General features: G+C 46.5%; 1 protein-coding gene across 1 annotated transcript in view; it reads right to left on the bottom strand.

Annotated features, from left to right (window-relative positions):
• dpy (dumpy) overlaps positions 1-24,444 on the bottom strand; it is a 92,895-nt gene that overhangs the window by 15,818 nt on the left and 52,633 nt on the right. Inside the window, 32 exon segments of the mRNA XM_068288095.1 lie at positions 50-2,008; positions 2,096-3,064; positions 3,131-3,778; positions 3,836-4,150; positions 4,217-5,821; positions 5,879-6,193; positions 6,258-7,520; positions 7,592-7,930; positions 7,993-8,304; positions 8,361-9,005; positions 9,064-9,369; positions 9,427-9,741; positions 9,805-10,527; positions 10,627-11,577; positions 11,643-11,942; positions 12,001-12,339; positions 12,409-12,720; positions 12,780-13,727; positions 13,788-14,096; positions 14,160-14,498; positions 14,558-14,869; positions 14,937-15,587; positions 15,645-16,259; positions 16,321-16,656; positions 16,720-17,037; positions 17,104-17,751; positions 17,806-18,111; positions 18,177-18,473; positions 18,533-18,874; positions 18,942-19,259; positions 19,345-19,671; positions 21,244-24,420. Coding sequence (XP_068144196.1) covers positions 50-2,008; positions 2,096-3,064; positions 3,131-3,778; positions 3,836-4,150; positions 4,217-5,821; positions 5,879-6,193; positions 6,258-7,520; positions 7,592-7,930; positions 7,993-8,304; positions 8,361-9,005; positions 9,064-9,369; positions 9,427-9,741; positions 9,805-10,527; positions 10,627-11,577; positions 11,643-11,942; positions 12,001-12,339; positions 12,409-12,720; positions 12,780-13,727; positions 13,788-14,096; positions 14,160-14,498; positions 14,558-14,869; positions 14,937-15,587; positions 15,645-16,259; positions 16,321-16,656; positions 16,720-17,037; positions 17,104-17,751; positions 17,806-18,111; positions 18,177-18,473; positions 18,533-18,874; positions 18,942-19,259; positions 19,345-19,671; positions 21,244-24,420 — 20,859 coding nt within the window.

Here is a 24,444-nt window from a genome sequence, read left to right as displayed (position 1 = left end):
ATTAGATTGCTACAACTGTGCGAATATGTTATTGAAAATGTATGCTTACATTTCTGGACAACTGGCAAAGGATTGCAATATACCATAGGGTTACCCGTGTAGCCTCTAAGGCAATTGCAATGGGGCAGATGGTCAATTACACGACATTCTGCGTTTAAGCCACAAGTGCCTGGACAGGGGTCACGACATTTTTGTTGCACACACGCTCTATTTGAAGAACAATCTGAATTTAAAATACATTCCGGGCGACAAGCTTCATAAGGATTGCCATAATAGTTAGGTAAACAGCTGCAAGTTCCAATGTCCCGATACTGACTGCACTGTGCATTCGCGCCGCAAGGGTTTGGCTCGCATGGGTTACGTACTGGTTGCTCTTGCTGCTGTATCTTAATAGATGTAACAGGTGGTGGTGGAGGTTGACAGGCGTTGAATGGATTGCCTACTAATCCGGGAGCGCACACACAGTTTGGCTGATGATTATATGTACGGCATATGGCATTAAAGCCACATAAGCCGACACAGGGATCTTGGCATTTTTGATTAATACAAGCCCTATCTCCAGGGCATTCGCTATTTGAAACACACTCTGGCCGGCAATACGGAGGCACACCCACGTAGCCAATTAAACAGCGACACGTTGCTGTATTTTGATTTCTTGTGCATTCTGCGTGAGATCCACAAGGCGAAGGCACACATGGATCCAAAGGCTCTCGTTGTATTGTAAGCTGTCTAATGGGATGGCATCGTAGATATGGGCTGCCTGTATGACCAGGATGGCAAACGCATTGTGGGTTATGGTTAAGAACATGGCATTCAGCTAGATATCCACATACACCAGGACAAGGGTCACGGCAATGCTGATTAACGCATGCTAAGTTGAGGGGACACTCTGAATTACTTGTGCACTCGGGGCGGCAAGATGGAGGACTTCCATAATAATCGGGAAGACAGTTACAAATAGCTTGGGTTCCGACTTCTCGGCAAACGGCGTTGGCACCGCATGGTGAGGGCTGGCAAGGATGCTGTTCTACAGGTTCTCGTAAAATGAGTTGTTGGCATAAAACAAACGGGTTGCCCTGGTATCCAGCTGGGCAGTGACACATTGCCACGTGGTTGTGCGTTTCACAAATTGCATTCAGTCCACAAGTACCTGGGCAAGGATTTATGCAACGGTTGCGTACACATGACTTATCGAATGCACATTCCGTGCTAAGGACGCACTCCGGACGACAGCCTATATTCGGATCGCCCAAGTACAAAGGTAAACAACTACAGACACCATCTTTGCACTGAGCATTGGGACCACATGGTGACGGTTCACAAGGATTTGTAACAATGATTGGTGTGTCAGTGCGGACGGGGTTTACGGCTTCAGGGTAGCAACGATAGAATGGATCGCCAACATAGCCGTTTAGACATGTGCAACTTGGTACGTGGTTTAACACATTGCATTTAGCATTGAGACCACAAGCACCCGGGCATGGATCACTACACTTTTCGTTGATACAAGAGCGATGACTTGGACAGTCTGAATTAATGGTACATTCGGGTCGACAATGAGGTGGTGTGCCATAATACGTTGAGAGGCAGGTACAAACGGCTTTTCCGTAATCAATACGACACTCGCCATACTGCCCACAGGGTGATGGCAAGCACGGATCATGGTAGGGTTCGCGTAATGGAGTAGTGGGCAGAGGCAATGGAATGCAACGAACAAAAGCGTCACCAGTGTGCCCAGGCAGGCACGAGCATATGGCTCTGTGCTGGTGTGCCTGGCACACGGCATTACTACCACATGCACCAATACAAGGATCTTTGCATCGTCTACTTAAACAAGCCTTATCATAGGGACATTCGGGATTGGTGGTGCACTCTGGTCTACAGGCTGGAGGTGTGCCAAAATAGTTAGGTCGACAGTTACAAACAGCTTGACCTAGCGATTCGGTGCATTCAGCGTTAGGACCACACGGTGAGGGTTGACAAGGATTAGTGTACACAACACTAATTGCTATACGAGTGCAAGAAGGTGCAAATAATATATTAAACGGTGGGTTAGTGCATATATTGTTGAATAGAGTGCTATATGATTGCTTACGTTCTGCTTGTTGGAAATGGCAATGTCGATATGGGTCTCCATTAAAGCCGGTATGGCATCTGCAATTGGGCACATGATTGACAACCTGGCATTGTGCATTAGATCCACAGCTGCCAGGACATGGATCGCGACAATGCTGATTAATACAGGCCAATTGACTTGGACAATCAGAGTTAAGAACACATTCAGGTCGGCAGCTCTCATAAGGATTGCCGTAGAAATCTGGAAGACACTGACATGATCCAGCACCATGTCGTTCTGTGCAAATGGCATTATTGCCACATGGACTTGGGGCGCATGGGTCCAAGTGGTCGCGTTCGATTGGTGGGCGAGGGTGGCATTGGGTGAACGGATCACCTATATAGTTTGATATGCACACACAAGATGGTACATGACTAGTAACCTGACAACTGGCAGCTATTCCGCAAAGACCAGGACAAGGATCGCGGCAATTTTGGTTGATACATGCCAGGTGATTGGGACACTCTGACGACGAAATACATTCTGGTCGACAGTTGGGTGGTGTACCTATAAAACTATCACGACATTTGCAAACGGCTTGACCATTTAGATCATTACACCTGCCATTTGCACCACACGGCGAGGGCTGGCAAGGATTTATTGGTTCTCGTTGCACGATTGTTGGAGGTGGCGGCGGTAAATGTTGGCACAAGGAAAAGGCGTTGCCTGTATATCCAGGAGGACAACTGCAATGTGGAACATGTTGAATAACTTGGCATACGGCGAGTTGGCCGCAAGCTCCAGGGCAGGGATCGCGACACTGCTGTTTTACACATGCTAAGTGGGGCGCGCAATCAGAGTTAATGGTACATTCTGGTCGGCAGTTGGGTGGGATGCCAAAGTAGTTTTCAAGGCAAGAACAGACTGCTTGCTGGTTTGCTACGCGGCAATGGGAATTAGATCCACAGGGTGATGGCTGACAAGGATTCACAGGTACAACTGGATCAGCTAAATAAAAATGCAAGCAAGGTAAGTTTTCAGAAGTTTTTGTAGATCCATTGACGCTAAACATACATTGTAGAATTGTGCACTGCACAAACGCATTGCCCGTCGTTGCAACGGGGCAGTGACACATCGGCGCATGATTGTGAACTTCACAAGTTGCACCAACACCACAAGCACCAGGGCAAGGGTCAACGCATTTGTTGCGTTGGCAAGCCTTATCCCGAGAGCAGTCTGTGTTTATTACGCATTCGGGTCGACAAGCTATATAAGCATTGCCTTCGAATTCTGGGAGACAGCTGCACTGTCCCCCATTGCTGCAAACAGCATTGGGGCCACAAGGTGAAGGATAACAGGCATCTCGCAAGGGGGTTGAGGGTGTCGGTGGCTGAGGTCTGCAACTTACAAACGGATTACCAATGGAACCAGATGGGCAGCTACATATAGGCGTGTGATTAATGACATTGCACTGAGCTAATAGGCCGCAAGAGCCGGGACAAGGATCGATGCATTTTTCTTTTATACATGACAGGTGTGAAGCACAGTCCGAATTTATGACACATTCTGGTTGGCAATTGGGTGGAGCACCATAGTAACCAGGCAAACAGGTACAGACGGCTTGATCTCTCTGAGTATGGCACTGCCCAAAGGCACCACAGGGAGAGGGCACACAGGGATCGCGATATACATCCTTAGGTTGATCAAAGCTGATTGTTGGTGCTGTAAATGCTATGAAGTTAGAGTAAATATACCTAGAGGGAAAAATCGAAGTCTTACGAATGGGCTTGCAACCGATAATGGGATCCCCTCTAAAACCAGGCAGACAACTACAGTGGGGGCTATGGTTGATGGCACGGCATTTCGCATTCTGCCCGCAAACTCTGGGACATGGGTCAACGCAGTGTTGATTAATGCAAGCCTTGTCAAAAGCGCACTCGCTGGAGATTGTGCACTCGGGTCTACACGCTGGCGGGGAACCTATAAAATCGGGTAGGCAAGTGCATACTGCTTCTCCATTTAATTCCCGACATTGCGAATTGTATCCACATGGCGATGGCTGACAAGGATGCGACGGAACAGGATCGGATATAGCTGGCATGGAGATATTCGTAAGTCTCAACAACAAATTATATGTAAAATAAGATTTTTGCTTCTTACGTTCACGTATTGGGTTACAATAGCTGAAAGGGTTTCCTTCATAACCTCCAAGGCAAGTGCATTGAGGCACATGATTACGCACTTGGCAAACTGCGTTTGGACCACAAACACCGGGGCATGGATCCCGGCAGTGTTGATTGAAACAGCCTAGATGGCTTGGACAGTCAGAATTTATGATACATTCAGGCCTACAGCCGTAGTAAGGATTGCCAAAGAAGTTTGGTAAACATTGGCAAGATGCAGCTCCGTTACGTTCAGTGCAGAGAGCATTAGATCCACATGGATTGGGTATGCAGGGATAAATGACATCTGGAGTATCGCGAACTATAGTACAACTGATGTACGGGTCGCCGCTGTAGCCAGTAGAACATGCACACATCGGTGTGTGATTGATAACATAACATTCTGCATTAGCGCTGCAAACACCAGGGCAGGGATCGCGGCATTTTTGATTGAAACAGGCCAAATTTGTTGAACAATCCGAGTTGGTAACGCATTCTGGTCGACAGTTTGGTGGGGAACCGATGAAGTTGTTAAGGCATCTACATTGAACGTTTCCACCCGTAACTTGACAATCTGCATTTGCTCCGCAGGGAGATGGTTGACAATAATCTATGTCGTCTTGGTGAACGGGAGGTGGCAGCGGCTTACGGTGGCATGCAATGAATGGATTGCCTGTATATGAGCCAGCGCACCGGCAATTAGGGCTATGATTGTGGACTTGGCACTCGGCATTTAAACCGCAGGCACCTGGACATGGATCTCTACAGTGTTGTTGCAGGCAAGCTAAATTAAGTGGACATTCTGAGTTGCTGATGCATTCTGGATGACAAGATGGCGGCACACCAATATACTGAGACAGGCATGAACATACGGCCTGTCCATTAATATTACTGCACTGAGCATTTGGTCCACATGGTGAAGGTTGGCAAGGATCAGTGGTAACACGCGGCGGTGGTGGTGGCATTGGTGCGCAGTTTACAAATGGATTGCCCGTCATTCCATCAGGACAATGACATATAGATATGTGATTAGTCACCTTACAAATGGCACTAGATCCGCATGTGCCTGGGCACGGGTCTATACACTTGTTTCGCACACAGGCTTTATCCAAAGAACATTCCGTACTCAGCAAGCACTCTGGACGGCAGCCAAAAATGGGATTGCCGTGATAGCCAGTTACACAACTACAAATGCCTTGCTGACAAATGGCATTTGCTCCACATGTGATCGAAAGACAGGGATCATCATTCTGTGGTGGTGGAGGTTCTTTAACTGGTGGTGGCTGACAAGATGTAAACGGATCACCGACTAAGCCTGCCGTACATTGGCACACTGGCGTATGATTTACGACATGGCAGCGGGTATTATATCCGCATGCGCCGAGACAAGGATCGCGGCAGTGTTGCTGTTGGCATGCCAGATGAGCAGGACAGTCGGAGTTGACAACACATTCGGGACGACAGTTTGGTGGCGTGCCATAATAAGACGGTAGGCAACTACAGATGGCCGTGCCATACATATCACGGCACTGTGCATACTGGCCGCAAGGTGACGGGAAGCAGGGGTTCTGAGAAACGTCTAATTGTTGAATAGGTGGGAGCTCTGTAAATTGGAAAAGGTGTAAATCCAATTGATCCGATTCCATTTTATTTATCTTACTTGGCAGGGGATAGCAACGTGTAAACGCATCACCCGTAAAACCGGTGTGACATGTGCAAATTGGAGCGTGTTGAACGACTCGGCAATCGGCGTTAGAACCACATACTCCAATACAAGGGTTCTGACACTTTTGGTTAATGCACGCCTTATCACGTGCACATTCACTGCTGGTAACACATTCTGGTCTACAATTGGGTGGGGCTCCTACGTATTGGGGTAAGCAAGAGCATATAGCCTGATCATTATTCTCACGGCACTGGGAATTGGGACCACAGGGGGATGGCTGGCAGGGATTGACATAGTCTTTCAAGATGGCTATGATGGGTGAAGCAAAATTTTGATATTCATTTGAACAATACGTTTATATAGATAAACTCACGTTTTTCTGGCAGTTGACAATAACGATAAGGGTCACCAATAAAACCACTGAGACAATGGCATGTCGGAAGATGATTAATCACGCGACAAATGGCATTTAAGGAGCATACTCCCGGACAAGGATCTCGGCACTTCATCTGTTGACAAGATTTATCTGCGGCACAATCACTATCAGAAATGCACTCTGGGCGACAAGATTCATATGGGTTTCCATAATATTCTGGCAAACATTGGCATGATCCAATATTTCCCTCTTGATAACACTTGGCATTGGCTCCACATGGGTTAGGAGAGCAGGGCTGACTTATTTCAACGTGTTGAATCAGAGGAACATTCCTACATCCTGTAAATGGATCACCCGTGTAGCCAGGAGTGCAATAACAGTTTGCAGCATGGCTTATAACATGGCAAACAGCATTAACTCCGCAAACTCCGGGACAGGGATCAATGCAACGTTGAGCTACACATGCTTTATCAAAAGTGCACTCTGTATTCGATACACATTCCGGTCGGCAGTTGGGGGGTGAGCCCACATAGTTTGGCAAGCAGGTGCAAATTTCTTGATCTCTAACTGCTTCGCACTTAGCGTAGGGACCACAGGGCGAGGGTTGACATGGTACTCGTTCTACAGTATCACGTTGTGGTATCTCCGGGAAGCAACCCATAAAGGGATTTCCATTGTGCCGTGGTGGGCAAGTACAGATGGGCACATGATTCACTATGTGACAGAGGGCATTGAAACCGCAAGCTCCTGGACAGGGATCAATACAATGTTGCCGTTGACATGCCAATCGAGGTAAGCAATCAGAATTTCGTGTACACTCTGGCCGACAGTTGGGCGGAGTTCCTATATAATCCTCAATGCATGAGCAAACAGCATTATTGTTGAATTCGCGACAGCGACTGTTCGGTCCACAAGGTGAGGGAGCACATGGATTAATTCTTATCAAAGCTGTCACAGGTGGATGCTCGCATTGAATAAAAGCGTTACCCGTCATGCGTTCTGGGCAATGGCACATGGCGATATGGTTAATAACATTGCATACTGCATTAGGGGCACATGTGCCAGGACAAGGATCCACACACTTTTGAAGTACACATGCCCGGTCTTTTGAACAATCTTCATTCAAAACACATTCAGGACGACATCCAATATAGGGATCTCCGTGGTAATCGATTTTACAAGAGCATTGTCCATTTGAACACTCAGCGTTGGGACCGCAGGGTGAGGGATTGCAAGGGTCGTCATGGACAATTGGCGTTACTAAGAAATATGTCAAAAAAAAAAAAAATGCTAAGCGGCACGAGTAAGGGGTTTATAAAATGTATTCTTACAGGGTTCTGGTGGCTTAGGATGGCAGCTGGTAAAGGGATCACCTACATAACCAACAGGGCATTGACAACTAGGCAAATGATTACGTATAATACAGACTGCATTGTAAGCACAGGATCCGGGACAGGGATCCACGCAACGTTGGTTAACGCAAGCTAAGCTGGATAAACATTCGGCACTCTGTGTGCACTCTGGTCGACAGTTGGGAGGTATGCCAAAGTAATTCGATAAACAGCTGCAAATTGCTTGGCCTTGCGATTGCCGGCATTGAGCGTTGGCACCACAAGGAGACGGTTGGCATGGATCTACCACAGGTTCATACAGAACTTGCATCGGTGGAGCTAATCGAAACAATAAGGTCAATAAATATTGAAAAGGGCAAACAATTTTGATTATTTCTTACGAGGCACTGGATAGCAACGTGTAAAGGGGTCACCTGTATAACCCGACTGACAAGAGCATAGAGGAGAGTGGTTAATGACCTGGCAATTGGCATTGCTGCCGCAGGCGCCTGGACAGGGATCGACACATTTGTGTTTCACACAGGCTTTGTCAAAACTGCACTCCGACGACAGTGTGCACTCGGGGCGGCAGCCTGGTGGACTACCTATATACTCAGGTAGACAGGAACAAACTGCTTGCTCATTCAATTCTCGACACTGCGAGTTTGGTCCACAGGGTGACGGTACACAAGGATTCACATACTCGCGAATAGCTAAAAGGGACATCATTTAAATATTGTGTAATTGGGACGACTCTGTGTCTGCTTACGTTTTGTTTCGATGTTACAATATCGGTATGGATCACCAGTGTAACCATTTATACAGTTACATATGGGCAGATGATTGCGCACATAACATTCGGCATTTTCTCCACAGCTGCCAGGACAGGGGTCGCTACACTTCTGATTAACACAGGCATGTTTCAAAGGACAATCAGAGTCGAGAACGCATTCTGGTCGACAGCTTTCATATGGATTTCCATAGTAGCCGGGCAGACATTGGCATGAACCAATTCCACCCTCTTGTCGACACTCTGAGTAGCCGCCGCAAGGATTCGGATTGCAGGGGTTGATTAATTCAACTGGGTCATCTTGTTTAGGTGAACATAGAACGAATGGATCCCCAGTATATCCTTGTGCACAGTAGCACATGGCAGTATGACTAAGCACGCGACACTCTGCGCCACTGCCGCATAGTCCCGGACAAGGATCTTTGCAGCGATTATTTACGCAAACGTGCTGTAGACTGCATTCCGAATTAGACACACATTCCGGTCGGCAATAAGGTGGGGTACCAAAGAAGTTATCGAGACAAGAACATGAGGGTGCATCGCCTATAGGTCGGCACTGACTATTCGCGCCACAAGGTGAAGGCTGGCAAGGACTAAGAGGTGTAACATCCCGCTGCGGCTCAACTGTAGGTATAGCAGTAGTAGAATAGGGCTTAAACATTACACTTTAAAGTAAACTTACTAATGGGATGGCACTGGATAAAAGGATTTCCAGTGAAGCCCGATCTGCAAGTGCAGAAGGGTCTATGGTTGACTGCTCTGCATTGCGCATAAGCTCCGCAGGCACCAGGGCAAGGATCGACACAGCGTTGATTTTGGCAGGCTTGGCTTGGGACACAGTCATAGTTTGATGTACATTCGGGTCGGCAGGAAGGTGGAACACCATAGTAATTGGGAAGACAGTTGCAGACGGCCTGATCATTTTGTTTATGACACTCGGCATTAAAGCCACAAGGTGAAGGAAGACAAGGATTGCGATACACGTCCACTAAAGTGTTATTTTCGAATTAGTTGCTAAATCAAACAATGGGCTTAAAAAACGTACTTTGGACTGGCGTGCAATGCACAAATGCATTGCCAGTCATATGCTCTGGGCAACGACATATGGCAATGTGGTTAAACACGTCGCAAATTGCTTCAGTACCACAAGTACCTGGACAAGGGTCAACACATTTTTGCTGAATGCAAGCGCGATTAAATGGGCACTCTGAGCTCAAAATGCATTCTGGTTTGCATGCAACGAAAGGATCTCCTTGATAGTCAGCAATGCACGAACAACGACCTTCCCCAGAACAGACGGCATTGCTGCCACAAGGGCTAGGATTACAAGGATCGTGGGGCTCTTCGTAAGATGGTGGTGCTAGTGGAATTATAGAATAATATGCTGTAAAACTTATATTTTCAGATATTTGTAATTGCTTACGTGGTGCAAGGTGGCAAGCCACGAAAGCATCACCAACAAAGCCATTTAAGCAAACACAGTTTGGTGTGTGATGAAGCACGTGGCATTCCGTTTTCTGGCCACACGCTCCAGGACAAGGATCTCTACATCTTTCATTAATGCAAGCTAAATGACTTGGACAATCTGCATTAATAGCGCACTCCGGTCTACAATAAGGTGGAGAGCCAAAATAATTTGGTAGACAAGAGCAAATTGCTTGTTCATTTTGATTCCGACATGAGGCAAAAAGACCGCAAGGAGAAGGTACACATGGATTTCGGTATGGAGCTACATCTCTAAGGGGCGGCGGTGGAGGAGCTAATATTAAGGTATTTATATAGGTAAATATTAAAGCACACATTTAATGAGGGATTAGCAGGTCCTTACATGGTGGTCGATAAATACAACGCACAAATGGGTCACCTAACAGGCCCTCAGGACACCTACATATGGGACTATGATTTTGCACTTGACATAACGCTTGATGACCGCAAACACCGGGGCATGGATCCACGCACTTCTGGCGAATGCATGCCCTATTAGAATCACATTCAGCGCTTAATGTGCATTGAGGTCGACAATTGGGTGGGACTCCTTCGAATTCGCGCAGACAAGAACAAACTCCTTGGCCGTTTACTTCACGGCATTCGGCATTAGAGCCACAGGGAGATGGTACACAAGGATTCACATACTCATGGATAATTGCTAGTTTTTAGGTTAGAATAATACGCTTTGAATTAGTAACTACATCAACAACTACCAAAAGGTTAAGCAAAACTACAAAGGTGATTGAAACTGGCTTACGTTCTTGAGGCTGGGAACAATGACTATATGGATCGCCAACATAGCCAATAAAGCAGCTGCACATGGGAGTGTGATTCACAACATTGCACTCAGCATTTTGACCACAGCTACCTGGACACGGATCGCGACACTTCTGCTGTTGACAGGCTTTGTTTGACGGGCAGTCTGTGTTGACCACACACTCCGGCCGACAAGCCACGTACGGGTTTCCAAAATATCCTGTGGTACACTGGCATGCACCAGCACCATTACGTTGAATGCATTCGGCATTGGAGCCACATGGAGACGGTTGACATGGATCGATGACTTCAACATCGGCAATAGTTGGCTGACATTGCGTAAAGGGATCACCAGTTAGACCCGCCTCACAGATGCACATGGCAGTGTGCGAGATAACACGACAAATTGCTCTGACGCCACAGAGACCTGGGCAAGGATCTCGGCACTTTTGATTGATACACGCGCGGTTTGTCGGGCACTCAGAATTTGCCACGCATTGAGGTTTACAATAAGGTGGTGATCCCACAAATTCGCTTAAACAAGAACACGATGGTGTATCGCCATTGGCGCGGCAATCCGCGTTTGGACCGCATGGAGAAGGACGGCAAGGATCCTGAGTAATAACATCGCGTTCCGGAGGTTCGATGATTTGCTGGCAACCGATAAATGGGTTGCCAGTGAATCGTGGTAAGCATGTACAGAATGGATTATGGTTAACAACACTGCACTGAGCACTGCGGCCACAAGTACCGGGGCAAGGATCAACACATTTTTGATTAACACAAGCTAAATGTGCAGAACATTCTGAGTTGGCTGTGCACTCTGGACGGCAGAGAGGAGGTGTGCCAATATAACCAAGAATGCATGAGCACACGGCTTGCTGGTTGGCTTCCCGACATTGTGAATTTGGGCCACATGGTGAAGGTTGGCAGGGTTGAACAATGATGGGTTCTGCAATATGGAATGCTATCGTTTTGAATATCCGTATCGATTGTATCTGTTTGTTATATAATTACGTGGTATGGGTTGACACTGAAGGAATGCGTCGCCTGCATAACCTTCTGGGCATGTACATATTGGTACATGGTTGAGGACTGTACAAATAGCATTCGGAGCACAAGTACCTGGACAGGGATCGAAACATTTATTGCGAGAGCACGCACGATCACGGGAACAATCCAGGCTGGTGAGACATTCGGGACGACATCCACTATACGGATCACCATAGTATTCAGGTAGACACGAGCAAACTCCAGCATTGCACTGGGCATTTGCACCACATGGAGATGGATTGCAAGGATCATCGGCCTCAACAGCTGCAGGACGTAAGAACGTCTTTATAAATTTTTAATTGCTAGATAGTGTAGATCTTACGTTTCGGTGGTGGTCCTGGTTGACAATGACTAAACGGATCACCAGTGTAACCAGCAGGACAAATGCAACTTGGGGTGTGATTAATCACGTTACATATCGCTCCAAAGCCACAGGAACCGGGGCATGGATCCCGACACTTTTGATTAATACAAGCTCTGTTGCTTGGACACTCAGCATTAATTCGACATTCTGGACGGCAATTTGGTGGAGATCCCAAGTAACCCACTAAACATGAACATGCAGGTGCATCGCCATTAGGGCGACACTCTGCATTTAGGCCACATGGAGATGGTACACAGGGATCGATTGGAGTCTTCTGCACAGGGGCTACAGGTATAGCTATTAGGACAACCAAATTTGTATGTTGTTAAAAACGGCAAGTAAGTAGACCACGGAATGGCTACTTACGAGGTATAGGCAAGCAACGGAAGAAGGCATCTCCAGTATAACCGGATCGACAAGTACAAATGGGACTGTGATTAACGACACGACAGTTGGCCTGCTCACCGCAGGTTCCTGGACAAGGATCAGCGCATTTTTGTGCAATGCATGCCTTATCTACCGTACATTCCGAAGAGATAGTACATTCGGGTCGACAAGCTGGTGGTGCGCCCACAAATTCGGGTAAGCATGAGCAAACCGCTTGTTCGTTACTCTCGCGACACTGTGAATTTGGTCCACAGGGTGAAGGCTGACAGGGATTAACATATTCCTTAATGGCTATAAATGAAATGATTTTGATACAGTTGCTGGCAAAAAAAAAGCTTCAAGTAGCTTACGTTGACGTTCCGGCAAACATAGACGGTAAGGATCACCGCTATATCCCGTTACACAGGTACAACTCGGCACATGATTAAGCACATTACAAATTGCGTTTTGACCACAAGTGCCTGGACAAGGATCCTGACATTTTTGTTGTTGACATGCCCTGTTTGAGGAACAGTCTGAGTCAAGAACGCATTCTGGACGGCAGCCCTCATAGGGGTTACCAAAGTAGTCTGGCAGACATTGGCAAGAGCCGGCATCTTGGCGGGAAGTACAACGAGCATTCGCTCCACATGGGCTAGGATTACATGGGTCTAATAGATCCAACTGTTGTATCTTTTTCGTAACACACTGAACAAATGGATCACCTTCTAGGCCCTCAGGACAGTAGCAGCTTGGAGTGTGGGATATGACACGACATACAGCTTCCTGACCACAAAGACCGGGACACGGATCGCGGCATTTCTGATTAATGCATGCTTGAATTGTCGGACACTCGGAACTGGTTACGCACTCTGGGCGGCAGTTTGGTGGTACTCCTATATAGTTTGACAAGCAAGTGCAAGATGGTGACTCATTTATTTCACGGCATTGAGCATATGGTCCGCAAGGTGATGGACGGCATGGCTGCCGCGGTGGCGGCACTGGAGGCTCAACAACCGGCTGACAACTAACAAATGGATTTCCAGTGTGGCGGTCCAAACAACGACAGAAAGGACTATGATTAGTGACATGACACTGGGCATTACGGCCACATACCCCAGGGCAGGGATCTTGACATTTCTGATTAAGACATGCTAAATTCAAACCACAGTCCGAGTTAGTCGTACACTCTGGACGACAGAGGGGTGGGCTTCCTATGAAAGGTGTGATACATGCGCATATTGCTTGTTGATTAATTGTGCGGCATTCTGAATTTGGCCCGCATGGCGATGGTTGGCAAGGATCTTGTTCATCTAGTTCTGTAAATTCAGGGTTTTTACAAAGAGCGTACAAACTGCTGGAATTAAGGAATGGCTTACTTGGAAGGGGATTGCACTGAACAAAAGCATTGCCCTGCATTCCTTCAGGACAACGGCAATTCGGAATATGATTTAGAGTTTCACAAATTGCATTCGATGCACAAGTGCCGGGGCAAGGATCCACACATTTATTACGTACACAAGCGCGATTACGGCTGCAGTCTGTTGGCAACACACACTCAGGTCGGCAACCGGTGTAGGGATCACCATGATATTGGGGCAGACAAGTGCATTGTCCATTTTGACAGTGAGTATTTGAACCACAAGGCGAGGGATTACAAGGATCTTGAGGCTCATTTGGTGATTCAACTAACAAAGGCAATGAGAATCAGATTGGGTAAATCAAGAAAGGTGCATCCTTTAAGAACTTACTTCTTTGAGGCGGTTCAGGGTTACACACAATAAATGGGTCCCCAATGTAGCCTACAAGGCAGCTGCAGATTGGGGTATGATTTATCACACTACATTGCGTATTAAGACCACATGATCCTGGACAAGGGTCTCGACATTTTTGGTTAATACAAGCTTGATGGCTAGGACATTCCGCATTAATTGAACATTCAGGGCGACAATTCGGTGGAGTCCCTAAGTAATTGGGCAGACAAGAGCAAGAAGGTGTGCCGTGGATGTTGCGACACTGGGAGTTTGCACCACATGGGGTTGGTACGCAAGGATCAAGTGGCTCGCGTTGGACAGGCAGCACTGGAGTAACTGTAAATGTTCGTTTATATAGAAATTTTAAGTCTCAATTGAATTATCCATAAGCTTACTGGGAACACGATAACAACGAGTAAATGGATCTCCAGTAAATCCATTAAGACAGGTACATATAGGATTATGGTTACGAACGCGGCATTCGGCTTGTTGACCACAGACATTGGGACAAGGATCAACGCATTTGCGATTTACGCACGCTTTATCAGCAGAACACTCCGAACTGGTTGTACATTCTGGTCGGCAAGCAGGCGGACTACCAATGAACTCCGCGAGACATGAGCATACAGCTTGGTCATTAACCTCTCGGCATCGAGAGTTGGGTCCGCAAGGCGACGGTTGGCAAGGATTTACATAGACGGGTTCGGCTAGACAAAATATTAATTCTCAATCACAATCCATATAGTATTAAAAGCCTCAATTTAAATTGCTTACGTGGAGCGTTAACAATGACACGACATAGACTATAGGGATTTCCGGAGTATCCACTAAAGCAATTACAAACAGCTAAATGATTCACGACTTGACATTCTGCATTCTGACCGCATGTTCCTGGACAAGGATCCTGACACTTCTGGTTAACACAGGCTCGATTTGATGGACAATCTGAATTCAGCACACATTCTGGTCTGCAACCTTCATAAGGATTGCCGAAGTAATCCGCCAAGCATTGGCAAGAACCCGCATCTCCGCGTTCCTCACATTTTGCATTTATGCCACAAGGGCTTGGATTACACGGCCTCAATACCTCGGTTGGTGTGTCTCTGATGGCATTGCATTGTGCAAACGGATCACCAGTGTATCCACTATTACATAAGCACATGGCAGTATGACTAAAAACGCGACAATTGGCACTCAAACCACATAGGCCAGGGCAAGGATCTGTGCATTTTTGATTGATACAGGCAAGAGTGGTTGAACATTCAGAGTTGGTAACACATTCCGGTTTACAATTCGGCGGTGAACCAACAAACTCCGGTAAGCAAGAACATGAAGGCGAGTCACCATACACTCGACACTCAGAGTTAGGGCCGCAAGGTGAAGGCACACATGGGTTTTTGGGTCGGTCATCGCGCTGCGGCGCTACTATAAAATGTTCGATAATTAACACCGGAAGGATTTTAGGATTTACTGCTAACTTACATAGTTGCTGGCAGCGTACAAAGGGATTGCCTGACATGCCCGCAGGGCAGCTACAGAACGGACTATGATTGACCACATTGCACAGAGCATTGAAACCGCAAGTTCCCGGACAGGGATCACGGCACTTCATATTTTGGCAAGCTTGATCAGCAGCACAGTCTGAATTTGTGACACATTCAGGTCGACATTGCGGTGGACTTCCAATGTAGTCGATAAGACACGAACAAACGGCAGTTTGCTGAACTACTCGGCATTGACTGTTCGGTCCGCATGGAGTCGGATGGCAAGGATTTTGAATGGGAGGGGCTGGTAAGCTGCGGCACTCGAAGAATGCATTTCCAGTCATTTGGTCCGGACAACGACAGATGGGTACATGGTCGTTAACCTCACAAATGGCGTTAATACCACAAGTGCCGGGGCATGGATCAATACACTTGTTTCGCACACATGCCCGATTGCGAGGGCATTCTGTATTAAGCAAGCATTCTGGTCGACAAGACACATAAGGATCACCCTGATAATCCGATATACAAGTGCATTGCCCATCTCGGCATTGTGCATTAGGCCCACAGGGTGACGGGTTGCAGGGGTCATCTAGTACCGGTGGAGAAGTGGCTGCAAATGTTTATCGAAAAAGTTGAACAAAAAATTCTCTTACAACATACTAGACACCTACGTTCTGGTGGTTTCGGACTACAGCTGGTAAATGGATTTCCTATATAGCCGTCAATACAAGCGCATATCGGAGAGTGATTAATCACGCTGCAAACAGCACTTAAACCGCAAGCTCCTGGACAAGGGTCCCGACATTTTTGATTAATACATGCTTGCTGACTAGGGCACTCCGAATTGATGGTACATTCGGGGCGACAGTTTGGAGATTGACCAATATAATTTGGTAAACATGAGCAAGCAGAAACACCGTTGACGTTGCGACATTCGGAATTGGGGCCGCAAGGGGTCGGTACACACGGATCGCGAAGAGGTTCTTGCTTAATTTCAATAGGTGGTGCTGAGGCAAAGACTTCCATTAGATATCTATTGTTAATGGCTTTTAAGTGAAATAAAGGCTTACGTGGAATAGGGAAACATTGTGTAAAGGCATCGCCTGTAAAGCCGGAGAGGCAACTGCAAATAGGGCTATGGTTACGAACTCTGCATACGGCATTTCTACCGCAAGTTTCAGGAGAGCACGGGTTCATACATTTTTGATTAATGCACGCCTTGTCACTTGAACACTCCGAAGAGATGGTACACTCGGGTCGACACGATGGTGGGGTTCCAATAAATAGAGGTAGACAAGAACAGACGGCCTGTTCGTTTGAGACGCGACACTGTGAGTTGGAACCGCATGGTGAAGGTTGGCAAGGATCTACGTATTCATTGCGTATAGCTGTATTAAATTAAGTTTAGTGAAGGTTAATAACAGAATAGTGGGTGCATGTTTCTAGCATCTTACGCTCTGCTGGACGTGTGCATTGACGATATGGATCACCGATATAGCCACTGAGACAACTGCAGGTTGGTAAGTGATTAACTACTTGACAGTTGGCATTTAATCCACAGGTTCCTGGACAGGGATCAAGACACTTCTGTTGCTGGCACGCCTTGTTTGTAGGACAATCGGAGTCCATTATACATTCTGGTCGACATCCATCATATGGATTGCCAAAGTAGTCCGGCAGGCACTGACAAGATCCTACACCGTTGCGCTCGCGACAAACAGCATTTGGTCCACATGGGCTGGGGCTGCATGGTGTACGTATCTCAATGTCTCTTATAATTTCCTGACTGCACTGCACAAATGGATCTCCACTAAATCCTTGTAGACAGATACACTGCACAGCGTGGCTAACAACTCTACATTCGGCATTCAAACCGCACCCACCAGGACAAGGGTCAACACACTTTTGGTTAACGCAAGCTAACTGGCTATTACAATCGGAGCTTGTTACGCACTCAGGACGACAATTTGGTGGGCGGCCAATATAAGTTTCTAGGCAGGAGCAAGCAGGCGCCCCATTACCTATAGCTCTGCATTGTGCAAAAGGACCGCATGGAGACGGTCGGCAAGGATCGGTTGGTTCAATATCGCGTATGGGCTCAACTAAGAAAATGTATAGGCTATGATTTTCGTTAAATAACAAAACAACTTGCTTACTTTGAGGTTGACAACGTATGAATGGATTCCCAGTGAAACGCACTGGACAAGTGCAGAAAGGACTGTGATTTACTACTTCACAATTGGCGCCTACACCACATGTACCAGGGCATGGATCCCCACAACGCTGATTAAGGCACGCATGCGTCGGAGCACATTCGGAGTTGGAAGTACATTCGGGCCGGCAGGAAGGAGGAGTACCGAAGAAACCAGAGAGGCATGAGCACACCGCCTGCTGGTTAACCTCGCGACATTGAGAGTTGGGTCCACATGGTGATGGTTCGCAAGGGTTGGTAATCATAATTTCTGTTGGTATTTTAGGTATTTTAGAAAAGTATTTTAAGCTAAACAGATCATCACATAAGTCGTACTTTGCACTGGAGAACAACGGATAAATGCGCTGCCTGCGGTGCCATCCGGACATCGGCACATTGGTATATGATTAATGACATCACAGATTGCGTTATCGCCGCAAGTTCCTGGACATGGATTCTGACATTTGGTTCGAATGCAGGCCTTATCACGGGGACATTCAGAGTTAAGAACACACTCGGGGCGACAACCGGCATAAGGATCACCATGGAATTCGGGCAAGCAGCTGCATATGCCAGCATTGCAATAGGCATTGGCACCACATGGTGATGGTTGGCAAGGGTCAACATACTCGTCTAACAATTTTAATGTAAAATTATGTATAAACTAAATTTCAGGTTACTAACAGACGTACTTATCACTTGTTCAGGTGGAGACAACTGACAACTGCTAAACGGATCGCCCGTATAACCTGCTGGACATATGCATATTGGTGTGTGATTAACAACATTACATTCGGCACCATAGCCGCAGGAACCAGGACATGGATCTATACATTTTTCGCGAATGCAAGCGAAATTTGGTGCACACTCTGCACTAATTGTACACTCGGGACGGCAATTCGGTGGCACACCAATATACTCTGTTAAGCAAGAACAGGAAGGAACTCCCTGAACATTTCGACACTGGCTGTTAAGGCCACATGGCGATGGTATACAAGGATCACGCTCGACTCGTTCAATTGCTGGGGGTGGTGCTAAAGGTAGTTTAAAACACAATGTTGATTATTTAATCTAGGGGACAGCAACTACAAGTGATCTTACGTGGCACAACAAAGCAACGTGTAAAGGCATCACCCGTAAAACCTTGACGACATTGACAGAGTGGAGCATGATTGCGCACACGGCACTCAGCATTGATGCCGCAGGTACCTGGGCAAGGATCTTGGCAACGTTGACTTATACAAGCTTTGTGCGTGGGACACTCAGAACTCAAAACGCACTCTGGTCTACAGTTCGGTGGCAAGCCGACATATAATTCAAGACAAGAGCAAACGGCCTGACCGTTTAGCTCTCGACATTGCGAGTTGGGACCGCAGGGCGATGGGCGACATGGTTGTGTTGGCTCGGCCAACCGAATAGCTGGAAATTATGAGTGGGATAATAACAAAATGTTCACAGGCCCTAAATAACAAAAAAAAAAAAGGAATAAGGCAGGGTCCCTTACGTTCTGCTGGCTTGATATGACAATAGCTGTATGGATCGCCTATATATCCGATACGACAGGTACAACTTGGGAAGTGATTCGTTACACTGCAATCGGCATTGGATCCACAAGTGCCTGGGCAAGGATTCTGGCATTTCTGCTGTTGGCATGCTTTGTTCGATGGACAATCAGAGTTTCGCACACATTCCGGACGACACGATTGATAAGGATCTCCAAAGTAATCGGGTAGACATTGACACGAGCCAATGCCATTACGTTCGCGGCAAACAGCATTCGAGCCACATGGATTGGGTTCACAGGGTGTAATCTGTTCATTGACAATCCGTTCTATATGAATGGGAATTGGCAGAGAGAGAGATAGAGAGAGGGAGAGAGAGAGAGAGGGGAAGAGGCAGTAATTGCCAAAGATTTTAATAATTGTTCTTTAATGTTGGTGGTTTTAGTAAAACAAACACACCTGGCATTTGTATTGGTAATTCTGTTGATTATTCCATTGATTGTGTTGAACGGGTGGATTAGATTAAGTACTTGGTGGTAAGTATTCCAATTATAATAGTAAAAGTGCATCAGCAAATTCGTCATTTTGCTATTATTTATTTAGTTTGGTTAAACGCTGTGCGTTGCGATTGTGTGCGGTAACGTTATGGCTTTGTTTGGTGTGTGTGTAGGTTTGTGTATTGTGCAATGCGCCATTTACTTGGCCACATTTGTTTTTTTTGTTCATTTGAATATAAGTAAAACAAGTGTCTATTGCATTTTGTTATATCAATTGATTTATTGATTTTTGTTAAACTAAATAAATTAAATTGCTACAGAGTTATGCATAATTAAATGAATGGCATTTTTCAGAGCTGTTTAATTTTTCTTTGGTCATTTCATCACTGTTATTTAAATTAATTCTGGCGCGTACCGTTGTTACAGCAAAGGCAAAAATAATATTCAGAGGGGTTGACAACAATGCAGTACTCAATTTTGGGCAGGTATTAGGTAATTTTCAAATCATTAGGGTTAGGGAGGAGAGCGACAAGGTCAGATAATGGGTCAATAAACTAAGAAGCATTTTCTTGTGTTCAAATAACGCATAAGAGAGGCACAAAAACAGGGCGGGGGGGTTATCAAAAGTAAAGGCAGTGGTTTTGGGTGAGAGAGGCAATATTCAGTTTGACAAAATAAATAAGCAAAAATAAGGCGTGGCAGGTTTGCATATTGTAATCAAAAGGCGTAAGAGGCATAAAAAAAGCATATTAAATAAATATAAATAAAAACTAATTAAAAACCATGGCTAATGCCTCAAATAGACACTTTCAACAGCACATCAATTCAGACAACTCGTACAGAAATGTGTGCAATATTGAAATTTGCATTTCGCTTAAGTGGCTTAGTGACAAAAACAAAAGTAACACTTTTCTTGCAATGCAGTGTGCCTGTGTGTGCGTTAACCATAGCCTTTAATGCATATTATGTCTAAAATAAATAAATCTGCCTAAAAAAGCGCACTAGAACAAGTAACACGTGTAAGCTAAGTGTGACATATATTTTGCAAAGTGCATTAACATTGACTATCAATTGCTGCGACTGCAATTGGCTGGTGCATGGAATTTGCCCTTTAATTCTAATGCGCTTTCGAATATCGTGAAACTGATAGTATAACGGGGTGTTTGTATATTTACGTTACATTATTAGAGGTAAGGCACAGGGGGCGGGACTGATATAAAAACAAAATTTAAATTTCAGCATCGCGTAACAGTTTCACTTTGATTATTATTTAACGAGGCGCAAACAAAACAAATTTGCAGTGATTTAATTAAGCATCGGCTATAGCAAAAACCAAAACCAAGCAAGTTTGCGCCTCGACCTAACACATTTCGTGTGCAATAAATAATGAAAATGGGGTCCTACCTTGCTCCTGTTGACAACCAGTAAATGGATCTCCAGTATAGCCTACATCGCATGTACAGATGGGTTGATGATTAGCCACATTACAACGAGCATTGAATCCACATGCTCCAACGCAAGGATCAGCGCACTTTTGACGGATGCATGCCTTGGTTGATGGGCATTCCGGATTGATAGTACACTCGGGACGGCAATTGGGTGGAGTGCCAATAAATGTTGCGGCGCACGAACATGCCGGATTTCCATTGAGCTCCTTACACTCAGAGTTGGGACCACAAGGTGATGGTGAGCAAGGATTACCCTTTGGTTCGGGTGGTGGTTGGCGATCTTCCTGGTAGCAGCGTGTGAATGGATCGCCAGTAAAGCCAGTGTTGCATGAACATGATGGGTTGTGATTTATAACTTGACAACGCGCGAACTGACCGCAAGCACCGGGGCAGGGATCTACGCATTTCTTTTGTATACAAGCCGTTTGAAGTGAACACTCGGAGCTGACAATGCATTCAGGTTTACAAGCAGGTGGTGATCCAAGCATTCCGGGCTGACAAGCACAGACAGCGCCTTGCGGTGATACGTGACACAAACTGTTGCTTCCACATGGATTTGGCTGACAAGGGTCCTTTGGCACAGAGGTCTCTTGTCGACAATAAACGAAGGGGTCGCCTGTGTATCCCTGCAAGCAGCTGCATATTGGAATATGGTTTGAGACATCACATTGTGAGTTCTGGCCACAGGTGCCGGGGCATGGATCAACACACTTCTTATTCAGACAAGACTTGTTAGGAGCGCAATCGGTACTTAATGTACACTCTGGTCGGCAACCGGTATACGGATCACCGTGGTAATCTGGCAGACAGTTACAAATGCCAACACGACATTCAGCATTGGCACCGCATTGTTGTAAATCACAAGGATCGCTGGAAGCGATAGGTGGCGGAGTGGTCTTCTCAATAACTTCGACGCATTGCACAAACGGATCGCCAGTGAACCTGGCTCGACAGGTGCATATAGCCAAGTGATTTTGAACACGACAATCTGAATTCACGCCACAAGATCCTTCACACGGATTGCGGCATTTTTCAGCAATACAAGCACGGTCCGAAGCGCAGTCTGTGTTGACCACACACTCGGGTCTGCAGTTTGGTGGGGCACCGATGTAATTTTGTAGACAGGAACACGACGCTTGGTCACCGCGTACGCGACACTCCGAATAAAGGCCACATGGTGAGGGTTGGCAGGGATTTTTGTCAGCATTATCTTTGTGAGTAGGGATATCGGGAGCTGGATAACAACGGGCAAATGGATCGCCAGTCAAGTCTGAAGGACAACTGCAAATAGGGTTATGATTGATCACCTCACACTTTGCGTTGATACCACAAGTTCCGGCGCAAGGATTGGCGCAGCGGAATTTGTGACAAGCTTTGTTTTGAGGACATTCGGCATTTACAGTGCATTCGGGTTTGCAGTTTGGCGGTGCACCGATAAATGTTTCCAGGCATGAGCAAACAGCCAGAGAGTTAGATACACGGCATTTGCTGTTAGGTCCACAGGGCGATGGACTGCAAGGGTCGCCGACTGGCGCAGGCGTTGTTGGTTCCACGCGGCGACAATTCGAAAATGGATCACCTGTATATCCATCGATGCATACACAATTGGGCACATGGTTAACTGCATAGCACTGGGCATTCGATCCACAGATTCCTGGACAAGGATCTTGGCATTTGTTACGAATGCAAGTCTTGTCTGTGGCACAATCCGAGCTTAGCACGCATTCAGGGCGGCAGCCTTCATAGGGATTACCTTGGTATTCATCGATACATTTGCAGGATGCCGCGCCATTACGCTCAATACACTCAGCATTATCTCCACATGGCGATGGCTGGCATGGCTTAATAGGTTCATCTCGCTGTTGCACACATTGTACGAAAGCATTTCCGACAAATCCTTGAGGACAAGAGCAGGAGACAGAGTGAGCAATGACGCGGCACTCTGCATTCGTTCCACAAGATCCTGGGCAGGGATCGCGACACTTGTTGTTAATACAAGCCTGTGTCGATGGACAGTCTGGATTAATAATACACTCAGGACGGCAATTTGGTGGGGCACCAAAATATTCGGGTAAACATTGACAGACTGGGACTGGATCGGCGGCTTTGCAAATTGAATTGGGTCCACAAGGCGATGGCACACATGGGTCACTGTGCTTATCTTGCGCAGCCATTTGTATTTCAGTGCAACCCTTGAATGGATCTCCCGTTTGTCCAGGTGGGCAGCCACAAATGGGGCTGTGATTAATGACCTCACAGCGTGCATCGATTCCACATGCACCTGCACAAGGGTCTACGCATTTCTTATTTACACAAGCCTGTAATGCTGAGCATTCACTAGACACAACACATTCGGGACGACATTGGGGTGGCGCTCCAATATATCCTTCAAGACAAGAACAGACTGCGTGTCCGTTGTGGTCGCGACACTGACTGTTTGCGCCACACGGTGATGGAGCGCAAGCCTTTACCTCTGGCGTCGGCTCTACTATCTTTACACGGCAATTGGTGAACGGATCTCCCTCATACCCTTGGATACAGGAACATACAGGAATGTGATTCATAACCTCGCAAATGGCGTTGTTGCCACAGGTGCCCGGGCATGGGTCTACACAACGATTGCGCATACAAGCCTTATCCCGTGAGCAATCAGCTGATAGTGTACATTCAGGACGACATCCCTCGTAAGCATTACCACGATAGTTATTTTGGCAACGGCATTCTCCATTAAAGCAATCCGCATTCGGACCACATGGGTTGGGATCACATGGATCTTCTGGTCTGGGAATCACCTTTGTTTCTGGCAATTTGCTACAACGAATGAACGGATCACCAGTGTACCCGTCAATGCAGTTACAAATGGGTAAGTGATTGAGTACGTGACACTTAGCCTCAAATCCACATGACCCAGGGCAAGGATCGCGACATTTCTGATTAATACAAGCCTCTGTGGGTCCACACTCTGAATTGAGCACACATTCAGGTCGACAGCTAGGTGGTGCTCCAATGTAGTCCGGTAAGCAAGAGCATGCCGGGCTACCACCGACTATTTGGCATTTTGAGTTAGGCCCGCATGGGGATGGCACGCATGAAGGTGGTGGTGGCTCCGGAGTTGTCACATCAAGTGTAATTGCTATTTAAAGTAATAAAAAAATAT

The sequence above is a fragment of the Drosophila tropicalis genome, unplaced genomic scaffold (assembly GCF_018151085.1).
Source record: "Drosophila tropicalis isolate 14030-0801.00 unplaced genomic scaffold, ASM1815108v1 contig_1187, whole genome shotgun sequence".
In the NCBI taxonomy this organism is placed as follows: Eukaryota; Metazoa; Arthropoda; class Insecta; order Diptera; family Drosophilidae; genus Drosophila; species Drosophila tropicalis.
Note: the sequence above shows the minus strand (reverse complement) of the source record. Positions and strands in the feature narration are given on the sequence as shown.